At 51.6% G+C, this 14,426-nt stretch overlaps 2 protein-coding genes across 26 annotated transcripts in view; one reads left to right on the top strand and one right to left on the bottom strand.

Annotated features, from left to right (window-relative positions):
- The first annotated feature begins 3,827 nt into the window (after positions 1–3,827).
- GPX3 (glutathione peroxidase 3) lies at positions 3,828–12,058 on the top strand. 2 transcript variants are annotated; one of them, XM_081495902.1, is made up of 6 exons: positions 3,828–4,003; positions 4,496–4,504; positions 8,516–8,669; positions 9,878–9,995; positions 10,441–10,540; positions 11,014–12,058. In XM_081495902.1, the coding sequence occupies exons 1-6, from the start codon at positions 3,893–3,895 to the stop codon at positions 11,233–11,235; spliced, it is 714 nt and encodes a 237-aa protein (XP_081352028.1). In that variant the 5' UTR covers positions 3,828–3,892; the 3' UTR covers positions 11,236–12,058. The 2 variants fall into 2 exon arrangements, with proteins under 2 accessions (XP_081352028.1, XP_081352027.1); XM_081495901.1 differs by lacking the exon at positions 4,496–4,504 and having other exon boundaries at positions 3,828–3,979.
- Positions 12,059–12,585: 527 nt separating this feature from the next.
- Positions 12,586–14,426, bottom strand: part of TNIP1 (TNFAIP3 interacting protein 1) — a 51,390-nt gene continuing 49,549 nt past the window's right edge. For 9 of the 24 annotated variants that reach the window (XM_081495891.1, XM_081495879.1, XM_081495877.1 and 6 more), the window contains 2 exons: positions 14,295–14,385; positions 12,586–13,089 (listed from right to left, as the gene is read on the bottom strand). In XM_081495891.1, coding sequence (XP_081352017.1) covers positions 13,055–13,089; positions 14,295–14,385 — 126 coding nt within the window. In that variant the 3' untranslated portion in view covers positions 12,586–13,054. Of the gene's footprint in view, positions 13,145–14,294; positions 14,386–14,426 lie in introns of all 24 variants that reach the window. The other 15 variants (XM_081495894.1, XM_081495886.1, XM_081495884.1 and 12 more) reach the window with 3 other exon arrangements.

The following is a 14,426-nucleotide window of genomic DNA, read 5'->3' on the forward strand; positions in this document are numbered from 1 at the left end:
TTCAAAAGCAGAGGCTCCAGCCACCTCTTTCCCTGTCCCCTGGCTAGCTCTAAGATTGCATCTGCCAATTGTTTAGGAATCTAGCAGCTTCAGGGCCCTACCTAGATTCTGCCATCCCTTCTTGATTATAAAAAAAGGGCCTCCATTGGAGTTGGCATGAAGTGGTGGGGCCTCAGCTTCCCTTCTGCTACTCCCCCCATCTGGGTTGGGCTGGCTGACCTCATCACTGAGTCCAGCTCTTACTCAGCACTGATAGGGTTGGCATCCATTGTTTTCACTTTTCACTGCCCTTCTTGTTTATTAACTCATGTTCTATCTCCTTCTAAGACACAGAGCATCAGCACTTTTTTAAAAACCTCCTTTTAATCATCTACAGTCCCTGTTCACCCACCAAGCAGGTAGGTAGTGAATGTGCCTAAAACAGAGAAAGTGAAGAGGGACTTGGTGCTCACTTATCTGAGATGCAGTAGAGCAGCTTCTCAGGCTGGAAACAAAACTGGCTTATGATTCCTTTGCAACATCTGTCTCCACCCTTGCTTTCCTGAAACCCAAATGCAAATCTACTCTCCTCTGACAAGCTCACTCAGCATAACTCACGAGTCTCAAATCTTCCCAGCAGCTGGAATCAGACCAGTTTTGTGGGCTCAGAGCTAGACTAAAATTCTGCTTATTCAATTTGCCAAATGTTTATTTGGCATTCATTTATTTAATATTTACTGAGCATCTACTGTGTATTAAGCCCTCTGCAAAGTGGTGAGAATGAGACCCTCATGGACCTTATGATTTAGTGTGAAAAGGGGACAAATAAGAAATAATGGTAAAGTAAATGGTAAACAAAAAGTTAATGTAAAATGTCAAATGCTCTAGGAATTATAATAAATCAAGGGGACCTGAAGAAAACTCTTTCCTTAAGAAATGACATCTGCACTGAGACCTGAAAATGGTGAGAGAACCAGTAAAAGAAAACATAGAGAGTTCCAGGTAGAGGCAACAACATAGCTGGAGGTGAGAGAGAATGGCATGTTAGAACAACTGGAGAACAGTTTAGCACAGCTCTGTAGAGAGAGCAAGAGAAGTGTGGTGAAAGACAAGGAAGCAGCCAGATTTGGAGGATATTGTCCTAAGGGCTAAGGAATTTGGACTTTAACCTGAAGGCCGGGGGAAACAGCCTGGTGCAGAATAACATCTTTCGAAACAGGATTCCAGGGAACAAATCAACCAAAAGTGCTAAAAAGGCTGATGGTAAAAAAGCTAGTAAGTATGATATTTATCCTTGTCTTCATGATCTTTGCACTGAGGCTCGAACCTCCTTTGAAAGTAGTACACAACATGAAGGCCCAATCCAATGGCAGGCTATGCTCCCTAACCTCCCACCTACTGTTCATGAGATCAGTACTCCTAAGTCTGGTTCAGCCCAGGTTTTCCTTAGACCCTTGGAGCTGCAGAGCCCACCATGGAGAGATTGTCAAGGACCCTTGTTTAACAGATGGGCCAGAGAAGGAAAGTCACTTGTCTGTGGCCCCACTGCAAGCTTAAGGCTCTGACTCCTTGTTTTCCCCAAAGAAATTGAACACGAGGGCTAGGATTAGGGTAAGGCAATTCAGGCACTCAGGGTGCACCATTTAAGCAGGTACTCACTCACGGGTGCCATCTCTGCACTCTCCTTACCCTAGTCCTGGCTCTGTTGGACTCACTTTGAAGGCAGGGATTGTAACTTCCAGAAAACTCTCTGGCATCTTTCATGGTTTTTGTTTGTTTGTTTAAGATTTTTTGTTTTGATGTGGACCATTTTTAAAGTCTTTATTGAACTTGTTACAGTACTGCTTCTGTTGTTTATGTTCTGGTTTTTTGGCTGTGAGGAATGTGGGATCTTAGCTCCCTGACCAGGGATCGAACCCACGTCTTCTGCATTAGAAGGTGAAGTCTTAACTACTGGACCACCAGGGAAGTCCCCTGTTTCATGGTGTTGACAAGGTGCTAGGCACATATTGTGAGGAATCCTCGATGCCTACTGATGCAAATGAATAATGGATTTCTGACAAACTATATATACAGATGTTTGTATCTTTGGGTAAATATGACCTTCAAGATACAACAGAACAAAGTCCAGAGGGCCCAAGAATGTACTCTAGGCCTGGATTCTGGTCCCTTCTCGGCCACCAGTTTGGTGTGGGTGAATTGTTCCCCATCTCTAGGCTTCAGCAAAATGAAGCAATTGAATAAATAATATTTGTTGACTACATACTCTGTGTCAGACACTGTTCAAACGCTTTTGTGCTTTAATTCATTTAAAGTTAAAGGCCTTCAAGACTCGCTTCAACAGGCTGTGGTTTGAGGTAAGGAAGACTTCACAGAGAATGTGGGATCAAGACAGCCCTTCCAAATTGCCACAGGAACCATACCATCTTAAATCATGATAAAGGCACGGTATCTCAAGGCACTTGTCCATCAGAAGACACAGAATCACCTGCCTCAGAGTCAGCTCTGGAACCTGGCTGAAGGTGGAGTCTCAGCCTTTGCCCCTAGAGATTGTAATACAATGATTCTGAAGGGGGACCTAGGTATCTGTATGAAAAGCTTCTCAGATGACTCTTTTAGTCTGATTTGGGAAGCACTGACTCGAACACATACTGCTGTCTGTGGATAGAATCATGCATGAACGTCGAACTGCCTGACCTGGTCATCAGCATCTCAAAGCAGAGAAACAAATTCATTGATTTTTTTTTTTTTGGCGTGTGGGATCTTAGTTCCCTGACCAGGGATTGAGCCTGCACCCCCTGCACTGGACACACAGAGTTTAAACCACTGAAAAAGAAACTGTAGTCACTCAGTCATGTCTGACTCTTTGTGACCCCATGCACTGTGGCCCGCCAGGCTCCTCTGTCCATGGCATTTTCCAGGCAAGAATACTGGAGTGGTTTGCCCTTTCCTTCTCCAGGGGATCTTCCCAACCCAGGATCGAACCTGGGTCTCCCGCATTGCAGGCAGATTCTTTACCATCTGAGCCACCAGGGAAGCCTTAAACCACTGAACTATCAGGGAAACCCCCAAATCCATTGACTGATTAATGCCACAAATACTAAGCACCTGATGTGTCCTAGGCCCTGTGCCAGCTGGTGATTATGGTCCCTACTCTCAAGGTACTCCTGGTCTAGGTCTGTCACTTATTTTTAGAAGCAAGTCATCTAGCCAGAACCAGAAGGGCCTTACACAGCATCAACCAATCCCATCATGCAGTTGGGGAAACTGAGACCCAGAGAGGAAAAGCAATATGTTCAAGACTACACAGGGAGTAAATGTATTTTCTGCTCTCAAACCAGCTGAGGAATCCCAATGTTCTTCTAGGGAACGGGGCTGCATTCAAAAATTCTAGAGCAGTCAACTCCTTGCTTTTTAAGCACTAAGCCGACATAGAGTAAATATTCCTGGAGGTCTCACTTCAGATCTTGCTGACATTTTAGGTCCTTGATATCCCTTCTACCAGAATGGAGGCAGCAGGGAACAGGGAACACCAAGGGAAGTTCCATCAATTCTTCGGTGCTTTTTAAAGCCCCTTCTCTGGCTGGGCTGAGGACAAAGTGCTTGCCTCTTCCAGCACTTTGGAGTCGAAAGAAGAGGGGCCTGCCTCAAGGGTTCACAAGCACCGGGCTCCCATCTCTCGGCCCAGACTTGCTTATGTCACTGTCGCCCAGCGGGGGAAGCGGAGGGGAAGTCGTTCCCGCCCCTGAAATACCAGCCGCCTTGCGATTGGCTACAAAGACTCCGGCCTGGCCGCGGATTGGTCATCGCTGAGGGCTTGAAAGGTGGATGAGAGCAGACGACACCTCAGACGGACCGTGGCCCGGGATCAGACAGCGTCTGCGGCGAGCCGAGACGCGCCCCCCAGCCCATCATGGCCCGGCTCTTCCGGGCATCCTGCCTTCTCTCCCTGCTCCTGGCCGGCTTCGTTCCGCCGAGCCAGGGACAGGAGAAGTCGAAGGTGAGTGAGCCTCGGGGGTGGGGGGCCAGGGAAAAGAACACAGCCCGCAGGTGTCACCATCTCTCGGTGAGGGCTTCCCTCTAGAAGGATGACACCTAGGTGGGAGAGACGCCCTTAACTCCCGCCGCTTCCCTCTTTGGCGCACTCAGACTGTCGTCAGACTCTTCTTCGCAGTTTCATCTGCTGGAGACCTGGGTGCCCCGGGTGGGCGGAATGAATGAGGGAGGAATGTTTGCCTCTCCAGAGTTCACACTTTCTTCCCCACCGCTACCTCCGGGCCGCCTTGCTACATCCAAACCACCGTCTGTTTCTGAGACCCTTCCCTTCCAGTGGACCCTGAAGAGGGTGGGAGGCCCAGAAAATGGCCTAGAGACTCGGGGTCTGGGTGGCTGCAGAGTTCCCAGGGAGAATGGCAGGCAATGTGTGGCGCCCAAATAGCCCAAGCATAGATGCAGGTAGGATTCTGGGATACTGGTAAAAGAGGCTGACAGAACGAGCTCTGGGCTGGCAGCAAAGAACGCCCAGGTCACTGACTAGACCTCTCATTCTTTGTGGACCTCAGTTTCTCCATCTGCTGGAGGTGAGAGCACAGGGCACAAAGAGGCTGATGACTTCAGAGGGGATGCTTGGAGAAACTGCAAAGTCCACACACCCTTCTCTGAAGGGTTTCCTGTTTGGGGGCAGCCTCAGTACCCACCAGCCACAGCCCTTATTGGCCTGCCAGCTCCATAGAAGAGGCAGAATTCTCTTGAGCCTGAGTCTACCCTCAGTAGAGCATGTGGTCCCTAGCTAGAGTGGGGATGCTGAGGTCAGGAGCAGAGGTGACCTGGCATGCTTAGACCTCTCCTCTTCCCCAGGGTCGGGAGTCAGGAGCCAGGCATAGACCCAAAGAGAGAGATTTCTGTTTCCAGCCTCCCAGTACACACACACACCAACACACAGACACACACCCCTCACCTGTATAAAATCAAGAAGCTCTGTGCTTCTGTGTTTTTCAAATCTTCGATTCTAAGATCTTATGACTCTACAATTCTATTTCTGTAATCCTGTCTATTGTTCAGGAAGTCCATTAAAAATGCAAGGTTACTTCTGCTTGTTTCTATCCCCTGTCCTGTCCTCAGCCTAAATTCCAATCGGTCTGCCTCTCCTGGGAGTCAGCCTAGAGACTGGATGGTTATGGGGCCACTTCCTCCTAGCCTCTGGCTTTGTATCCAGTCTTTTTCATAATCTCCAATTCAGAAGGTATTTTCCAGGGCAGGGATGGGTCTGAGTTTTGATATTAGGGTGTGGAACTGAAGTGAGGGCAGACCATGGATAGGGCAGGATCATGGAGTCAGTCCTATAACCTCAGTTTGGGGAGAAGCAGAGATAGGAAGATGGGGCCCTGTTTCAAGAAGGTGGAGGTAAGAACATGGATCCCATGAATAGCTCATCATAGCCATGTGTTCTCTGTAGAACTCTGGGGAGGAATAGATGGATTCAGAGAAAACAGGATGGGTATGGTCTAGAAAAGCCTTACAGTGGGGTGTGATCATATCAGACACAACCAGCTAGGACTTGCTAGCCAATGACAGTCTGATCCTGCCCCATCTTTCCTCCCAGGTCTTGAGAGGGTTGAAATGTCATAGCCTCCAGTTCTAGGATTCAATCACTACTTATCTTACCCCCAGCTCCAGGGCCAAGGCAGGGGGCCAGGGGCAAGTGGAGAAAAGGATGGACAAAGGGCAACAGCCCCAGAGGGATATTTGTCTCCACCCAATTCAAAGGGAGGGGCTGGGGAACAAAGCCTTTCCTCGCTGTCCCCTCTCCAGTCCATCTTAAGGCTGCCCAGGCTCCCTGTCCTTCCCCTACAAAAGGACTTCACAGAGGCTAGAGAGAATAACAGCTGCTGACGTGCATGGGCTCCTAGTAACCGCTGGTTTCTAGGTGACTAAATCAGGCAGATAGAATGAAAGAACCACCGGCTGACAATCAGAGCTGAAGAGCCCTCTAGACAGCCCTGAATCTGACCCCATCTCACAATCAAGGAGCCAGAGCCCAGAGAAGGGACAGGAGTAGTCACATGGGAGGCCCGGACAGGCCTAGAACTCAGGTCTCCTGGCCCCAGACCAGCTCTCCTCTCACACCTTCACACGGTTAAGAGTGGTAAGATGAGTGAGGAGACACACAGACCAGCAATGCAAGCCAGCCGGGGTCCTAGCAGGTCTCCCCTCCAACTCTCAAGCCGTCTGAACTCTCCTGTCTTATGCAATTGTGGGAGGATTGAGGTACCCTCCCCACCCCCCATCCCCATCTCCTCTGACCTCCTGGTTAAGGTACAGGGTTCTGGGACTCCAGGGACCCACAAGAGGAGGGGCAGGGCCTTTAAGGAGGTGGGGCGCATGCTCAGTAGTGAGAGCAGGCTGTGGCTCTTTCCTCTACCATTGTCACTCTCCGACCCCTCTCACTCTGAACCCACAGCACCAGCGTGGCAGGCCCAGTAGAAAGCAGAAGGCTTTGTCACAGGTCCCTTTTACTGGAAATACTCTGCCCAGTGCATCAGCTTCCTCATACCGGCTGGTGAACATCCACATCTTATTCACAGTAACACAGCAACAACAGGGCCCTTTACCCTACCCCTTGATGGGGGGACAGGGGCTGGGTTTCTTTCCAGAGGCTTTCAAGATGGTTTTAATCTACTAGAAAATTCCCACAGCCATTTTGGGAGATAGGTGGTTTTTTCCTTGCCCGTCAACAGATGGAAACTCAGATTGAGAGTGACTTGCTCAGGGACACACAGCCAGCAAGACTCAAATCTAATGAGAGGAGATTCCCCTTGCCCCGCCCCACCCTGAAAATGGGCTTAGAAGCTGATCCTCCTGCTGTTTTCAAGCTTCCCTTATTTAGACAACCTCTTGGCTTTTTTTTTTCCCTCCCCATTTCACAGTTTGTTTTTGGGCCAGGGCGGAGTGGAGAGGCAGGCAGGAGGCCTGGCCTTCTGGCTGCTAGACCCCTGTGATCAGCTAGGGTGTGTTTGTTGTGTCCTGGCTGTTTGCATTTGGAGCTGGAGCTGACCCCAGCTGGGGCCCAAGAGGCCCAGGGGCTGGAGGAATGTCAAGCTTCGGTCTCAGGCCTGCCTCTGGCACCCACCAGAAGTCATGGGGCATGGAATATTAGACTCACGTGAAGCAGGGAATTCGTACCTGAGCCAAGAAGAACGCTTGCAGCAGTCAGGGAATGGCCATGTGGAAGGAGTCCAGCTCCCCCAGCTCAGCAGGCCTACAGAGTCTCCAAGACAGAGTGGCTTTCTTACACCCGTCCAGGGCTACGCCCTACCAGCCCAGGTGTCTTTCTTTACTCGGTTGGGCCCAGGTGCACCTCACCTTAACAGCAAGTCTTCCAGGACTGGCCAGAATAGAGTGCGTGAATTTGCTTCTCTTAACCCCAACCACCTGTCTCTGGTCTATAATGCTAGCTTGCATTCAGTTTGTTTATTGTCTTCCTGCCTCTCCTCAGATGTCCAGGCCAGGACTGCCAGCCCACCTGCTAATTGTGGTAGTGATGCCATGACACTCTCTCAAGAGTAGACCCAGATTTTTGTAGTCTGCACCAAAAAATGGCAGAGATGAGACGGGGATAGAGTAGGGGGTGGGGTGGGTGTAAATTCAGCATCTCACTTGCTGGCAGTAATCCATTCCCTCTTCTCCCACCAAGAGTGATGCTGTCAAGCCATCGTGGTTCAGAACAGCTGGTCCAGTTCAAGGTTCTCACTTTATAAATGAGGAAACTGAGGCCCAGAGAAGAGAAAGGGCAAGTCCAAGACCACACAGGGAGTTAGAGGCAGAGCTGGTTCCCTAACTCACAGCCCACTGTACACTGACTCTACTAGTCTGGAGGCGGACTGTGGAGCAGCAACTGGGCAAAGAGGAAGGCCTTAAGGTCATTGTCACACTGCTCAACGCAGGGAACATCGGCTCTATGCCAGGCACTGGGCTTTATCCTGACCATCCCATTTAATCCTCCCAGCAGGCCTGGCCCCATTCCTGGCCCCCATCCTACTTCCCTATTTTTGAACAACAGCCTCAGCTTTCCAGTTCTCCAGATTGGAAATGTCTGAATCACCATTTTCCACACTGTTGTTTCCTTGTTTCTGTTCAGCTCTTCCTTCAAGATGGTCTACTTCAGGCTCTCATCACCACTTGCCTGCATTATTCTAACAGCTTCCCAGTCTCCACCAGCCCATCTAATAACACTGGCACGGGGGTAGTCTCCCTCACAGCCTGCCTGGTGACTGTCTAAACTGACAAGTGATGCAGAAATAATGACCATAGTTATTTCTCCAAGTTTCCATAGCACTCACCATCTTATTAAATGCTTTTAGTATTATTATCTTGTACAATGAATTAGGAGACTTCAGTTCTAGACCAGTTTGAATTCTTGGGCAAGTCAAGACCACGTGGGCAAATGTGTTCCGCCACTCCCTGGTATCTTGAAAATGGTGGTGTCCAAGTTCCCTTCCAGCTCTAACTGCTCCCCGGTGCTGGTCTTCTCTTGCAGACGGACTGCCATGCTGGTGTGGGTGGCACCATCTATGAGTACGGGGCCCTCACCATCGATGGGGAGGAGTACATCCCCTTTAAGCAGTACGCTGGCAAATACATCCTCTTCGTCAACGTGGCCAGCTACTGAGGCCTGACAGGCCAGTACATTGGTAAGAGCCACCCCCTCTTCCCCTGCTGTGTTTGGGGCTGTTTCTGCCAGTTGGGCACATTCCAATCACAGGAGCTTTTCTGGTGCAAGGCGAATGGAGGTGATGGTCATCATGAGATTTCAAACCTTGTACCTGAATCCTACTGTGTTCCATGGTTCTGTGAAAATAATTATATAACCTGAGGTCTGATCCCCTACAAACATATTCTAGAAGATTCTCAGTTATCCTTCATCCCTGGGTATCTCAATTGCCCTAAAAGAAGGATGGAGGAGATTGGGTTTGTGCCTGGAACTTCCTTTCATTGGAGTGAGAAACAGTAGCTTCCTCTTGCTGAGAAATTCTCCCCTGTCCTCAGCCCATCTGCCTCAGTGCTTCCCTTGGCCCCTGGCCTGAGTCCCCAGAGTTTGTGTGTTAGTGACAGAACCAGGTTTCATGATCCCTGGTACCCCATACTTCTTTCTCCTTAGCTGGGTCAGAGTCAAAAGCCAGGGGACAGACAAGCCAAAGGCATCTAACAGCACCCACCAGAAAATGCTTTGGGGGTGTGGGAGGGAGGCAAGGGCAATCTAACGTAGAATGTTCTGCCTGACAGTCACGGGCAAATTCCTGGAAGTGGAATGACAGTGAACTGGATGGCCCAGTGGGTAGTGAGCACTCTGGCTAGAATGCTTCCATGTAGCCCTTGGAATAGAGCAGAGTGCATTTGGGCAAGAGGTGGGCTGAGCGTGGATGCTGCACAAGAGGCCAGGAGGCACTTAGAGGAGTGAGAGCTGGGCCAGGATCTCCCCTGGGCCCCTGAATACCCAAAGTATAGGAGGGGTGTGAAGGCTCCATCCCACCCCAGGGAAGTCATCTGCCTTCTGCCCAGGGATGGATGGTTTTCACTCCAGGAAACTCAGTCCTGAGAGTCCTGAAGGAGCCCACAGCCTATAGGCCCAGGTGGTGAGTTTAGGCAGTGGGTGACTGATTACTAATTTGAGGATGCACATTGCTCTCTTCTCCCCCAAACCTCCAACCCATCCAGGTTGGACTCCATAGGACGGGGCTTGAATGCCAGCAATGCCACACTCAATGGATTATCTTGGGCAAGGCCCTTCCGGTCAGGCCTCAGTGATTTCAGCTATACAATGGGGTGGGCAGGTGGATGGTACACGGGAGGTGGGACTCCTCACCAGGCTATCCCCGTCTCTGCTCTCTCCCTGTTCCAGAACTGAATGCACTGCAGGAAGAGCTTGAACCGTTTGGGCTGGTCATTCTGGGCTTCCCCTGCAACCAATTTGGAAAACAAGAGCCAGGAGAGAACTCGGAGATCCTAGCCACCCTCAAGTGAGTGCTGACTCAGTGTCCTGAGAAAGCTCCTCTAGCATGTCCCTTCCACCCTGCGCCCCAGCCCAGGCTCCAGGGATCTTTTATGCTGGCCCTACTCACGATGGATATTTATCAGCTACCAAGAACTACGCTCTCCTTCCAGGAACTCTGTTTAGTGGAACAAGTGGGAGAGGTACCAGGAGAGAGACACGGTCAGGGATGATGGCTGTAAGCCACGTTGGGGTAAGGGGAGAACAGGTTGAGGGCAGGGGTTATTGAGAAGTTACCAAATTGAAGGAAGACTGCAGACCCACATTATACCTGTGCCCATTTAACAGTCACTGGCTCTCATTGCCCATTATAGCATAAAATCCAGATTCCCAGCCCCCCTTCCCCAGTTCTGTCCCCTCCTCTTATTTCTGAGCCCATGTCTCTGGGACCCACACAAAAGCATTCCTCTTAGGTATGTTCGACCAGGTGGGGGCTTCATCCCCAAATTCCAACTGTTTGAGAAAGGCGATGTGAACGGGGATAAAGAGCAGAAGTTCTACACGTTCCTGAAGGTGAGTACACAGCCAAGCCACATTCCTGAAGGTGAGTACACAGTCAAGCTCTGCAGAGCCTCTCCGCCCGGCTGATGCTGGCTCTGGATGGGGCTGCAGCCGCTCCTGGCTCCAGGCCACGTAGACAAGGCCTGTGCCACCCTCCTTTGTTCCTGGGCTCTTGGGGAGTTTCCTGGCATCTGATTATTATTCCAACTAAAGGGCTTTGTAGACCCTAGGGGCTCAACACCTCATTTTACAGACAGGCCCCAGAAGGGATGAGCTTAGGGTCTCACAGTCTGCTGGAACCAAAGCTGGTGCTGGGATTCAGTTTTCTAACTCCCAACCTGTCGCTCTTTTCTCAACGTTGGGCTATTCTCCTTCCCCCGAGAAGTCCTGGGAAAGAGGAGGGATAAGAGGGTGGGAGGTGAGAGTGGGGAAGAGGGTGGGAAGGGCCCCAAGCGGAGTTGACACTTCTCTCATCTCTGCTCCAGAACTCCTGTCCTCCTACCTCGGAGCTCCTAGGCTCACCTGGCCGCCTTTTCTGGGAACCCATGAAGGTCCATGACATCCGGTGGAACTTTGAGAAGTTCCTGGTGGGGCCAGATGGCATCCCCATCATGCGCTGGTACCACCGCACCACGGTCAACTCTGTCAAGATGGACATCGTGACCTACATGCGGCGGCGGGCAGTCCTGGAGGCCAAGGGGAAGTAACTGAGGCCCATCCCACCCCCCCATGTCCACCACACGGGCTAGGGAGGACTCTGTTCAGGAAGGAACCCATTTCTCCAACTATACCACACTCCCATGCTAGACCCTTTACTGCTACACAAGGCCCCAGCCTGAGATGAATGTTTGTGTCTGTACTGCTCTGCACATGGGCGTTTCCACACATGCCTACAGGCGTGGGTACACACGAGTGTAGGGCCACACATGTCAACCTGCACAAGTCTATGTGTGGCAACAGCTGTGCGCCGTGGAGAGTGCCAGAGAAGAACTTCCCTTTCGCTCCAGTTCTCTGTTCTAGTGATAACCATTCACTTTCAGCTGAGTCCAAAGTGAAAAACCATCTCTAGATTCAACTGTTCTGCTTTAACCAGGACCTCACCCTACCGGGCTGGCATCTCTCACTGCCTCCAAACACCACCCAAAAGTGCCCGGAAGTTTCTGGGTCCGCTGCACTGCCTGACCCCCTCCTTCTCCACCACACAGCCTCCCTCCTTCCTGAGGGTCCTCCCTCGCCCCCCACCCCCCACCCCCCACCCCACAGTGTTCCCTGAGAGTCGCCAAGGCAGATGTGAGAGCAGGGGCCACATTCCCCGTGTCGGGGCGGCATCGCCATGAAGGAGGGGCCCGAAGCCCTCGTGGGCGGACCTCCCTTGAGCCTGTCTGAGGGGCCAGCCCTTAGTGCATTCAGGCTGAGGCCCCCGGCCAGGGATGCCACTCCACTCCCTCGGGGGGTGTGTCCTCTCCCCTCACCCTGACCCGCTGGCATTAGACTCACCCCTGTCTGCCTAGTAAAGGCCTTTCTGCAGCAGCTGAGCCTACTGTCATGCTTCTTCCATGGGGCTGCCCCAGCGTGGGGGCAGGAAAGCTGGAGGTGAGGGGAAGGAATGAACGGAGGGCTTCGGGTCCTTGCTTTTTGGTTTCTACCTAGGCCCACTCTGCTTCCTCACTCAGCATTTAGCTCGCATCTACTGTCACCCCACAGTTCTCTCTAAGGCAGCTAGCACTGAGATGAGGTGTTCCATTTGACAGATGAGGAAACTAAGGCTCACAGAAGGGCCAGGCCTTGCCCACTGTCTCCTGACAAGTGAGGGGCTGGACTGTAATGTAAACTCAGGTCGCCTGACCCCAGCCCCTGGATGCTCCACCCTCATAGAAGCTCTGAGCAGGATCCCAGGGGATACCTGCCAAGAGTAATGGTGGTGCTCTTGTGGGGGTTCGGGGGGTGCGTCTGGGAGGAAGAGGGCACAGAGGGAAGGGGGGCCAGTAAAGCAGCACTCTGGTTGACAAGGAGGAGCACATTAGCCAGGGCATAAAAGAAATCCGGTCACAAAATGCTGATCTCCAACTTGGATTTATGTCCAAGATTCGTGCAAACAGCTGTCCAGGGATCAAGAGCCACCCCAGTCCAGGCCTCCACACCACAAGCCTCCAGCTGAGGGCCTGGCGGCTCCAGGCTGGGCTCCTCGGCCGACAGGGGTCTCCACTGCACCACCTGGAGACTGACATCTGCCAGCAGTGTCCGCAGAGGACGGCAGGTCCAGGAAGGATGGCGCCTCGCTCCACCCGGGGGCACAGTAGTGGGCTTTTCCCAGTCACTCCAAAGGAGAGGCCCAGGTGGACGCCTTCTGGATGGAGCCTCTCCAGTCTGCAGACTGTCCAGGTTGGGGCCAGGGCTCAAGCCAGCCAGCCATCTCAGCCTCCCGAGTGGCTACAGCTCTGGCCACACAGAGCCTGTGGCCTCTAGCTTTCCAGTAATCTGAAGTCAGCTGGCTCTGTGAGACGAAGGTTTCACAAGGGACTAGTTTCACTGAGGTCCTTCACGGTCATTTTTGGTGGACTCTAAATAAACAAATTTAGGACTTAAAGATGAGGCGGTACAGTAGGTTTCAAAGTCCTATGGAAACAAATACAGTAAGAGTGGGGAAAAAACCAGGGTTGTTGGGTGTTAATGAGTGCCAGGCCCTGGTCTAAGCACCTTAGGTACATTTGTCATTCAATCCTTGCCCAGACCTAGGAAGCAGGCAGATTATTACCCTTTTATGGGGGAGGGAAATGGGCACAGATGAGTTTTTAAAAATTTGCTCAAGGTCCCAGGTCTAGGAAGTGTTGGCACCCAGTCAGTCTGGTTCCAGATCCCAGAAATGGAGTCGTTCTGGGAGAAGGGACACTCCTGCCCATTTGGCCACCCTCTGCCCTCATCAAAGCAGGCTCCTACGGCTCCACAGAACCCCTAGGGCTGCAGGGGAAAACATGAGAAAGTGACTGACCAGCCAACGCTTCCTCCTCCCAACCACAAGATCCTTCAAACCACACCCCCTTCGAGTTGCCTTGCAGCCTCCGCCCACACTATTGCAGAGGGGCCCTCGACCACCTGGCATGGCAGGCTCCATTTCTGCACAGCTGCGACCTTTAGAAAACTCTTTGTGCTGAGATGGACTTGGCCTCCCTATGGCTCCCACTAGTTGCGATTCTGTTCCCAGAAGCCCCCACAGGCAAGGACCCATAAAAGCCTCACAGAAAGCGAGGGAGAGACTAAGGGCCCAGAGTCCTTTCGCGACCAGGAAACAGACCATTTTAAAATGTCCAAGGCCTGCAGGCTATCCTTAGGATAAAGACCAGCCCTCCTGCTGGGGCCTACAAGGCCCTTGTGGTGGGACCTACCAACCGCCCTGACCTCGCCTTGCCTGCCTCCCTTCTCCATCTTGTTCCTGGCTCCAGCCAAGCCAGCCTTCTGTCGATCCTCAAATCAGCCACAGTTCTTCACTCCCTCCCACTAAGGCCTTTGCACTTGTCTTGGCCTCCCCCGCATCTTACACAGAGCATGGCATTTAGAACATTAAACTATAATCAATGGAAGGAATGGTTTCAACTAATTCATGGTGCAGTCTCTACCCCTTTCTTCTCAACACTGTTCGAGAAACCTGGGCCTCTCCTCCACTGAGATCAGAAGATAGCAAGACTGCCCCCAAACTGGGACAATCCTGGCAGATTTTAAAAAGTTATCTTTTTATAAACCAAGGCCCATTACCAGGGGTCACACTCACCTGGTTCCGTAGGCCTGGCCGTAGGTAAGTCCATCACTTGGGAGCTCTGATTACGTACCCCTCCACAGGGCAGCCGCCAGGTGTATTCTGGCTGCAACAAAACTGGTGCTTAGTAATCAATAACCATAGTAG

The sequence above is a fragment of the Giraffa tippelskirchi genome, chromosome 6 (genome assembly GCF_054371585.1).
Source record: "Giraffa tippelskirchi isolate mGirTip1 chromosome 6, T2T-mGirTip1v1.2.pri, whole genome shotgun sequence".
In the NCBI taxonomy this organism is placed as follows: Eukaryota; Metazoa; Chordata; class Mammalia; order Artiodactyla; family Giraffidae; genus Giraffa; species Giraffa tippelskirchi.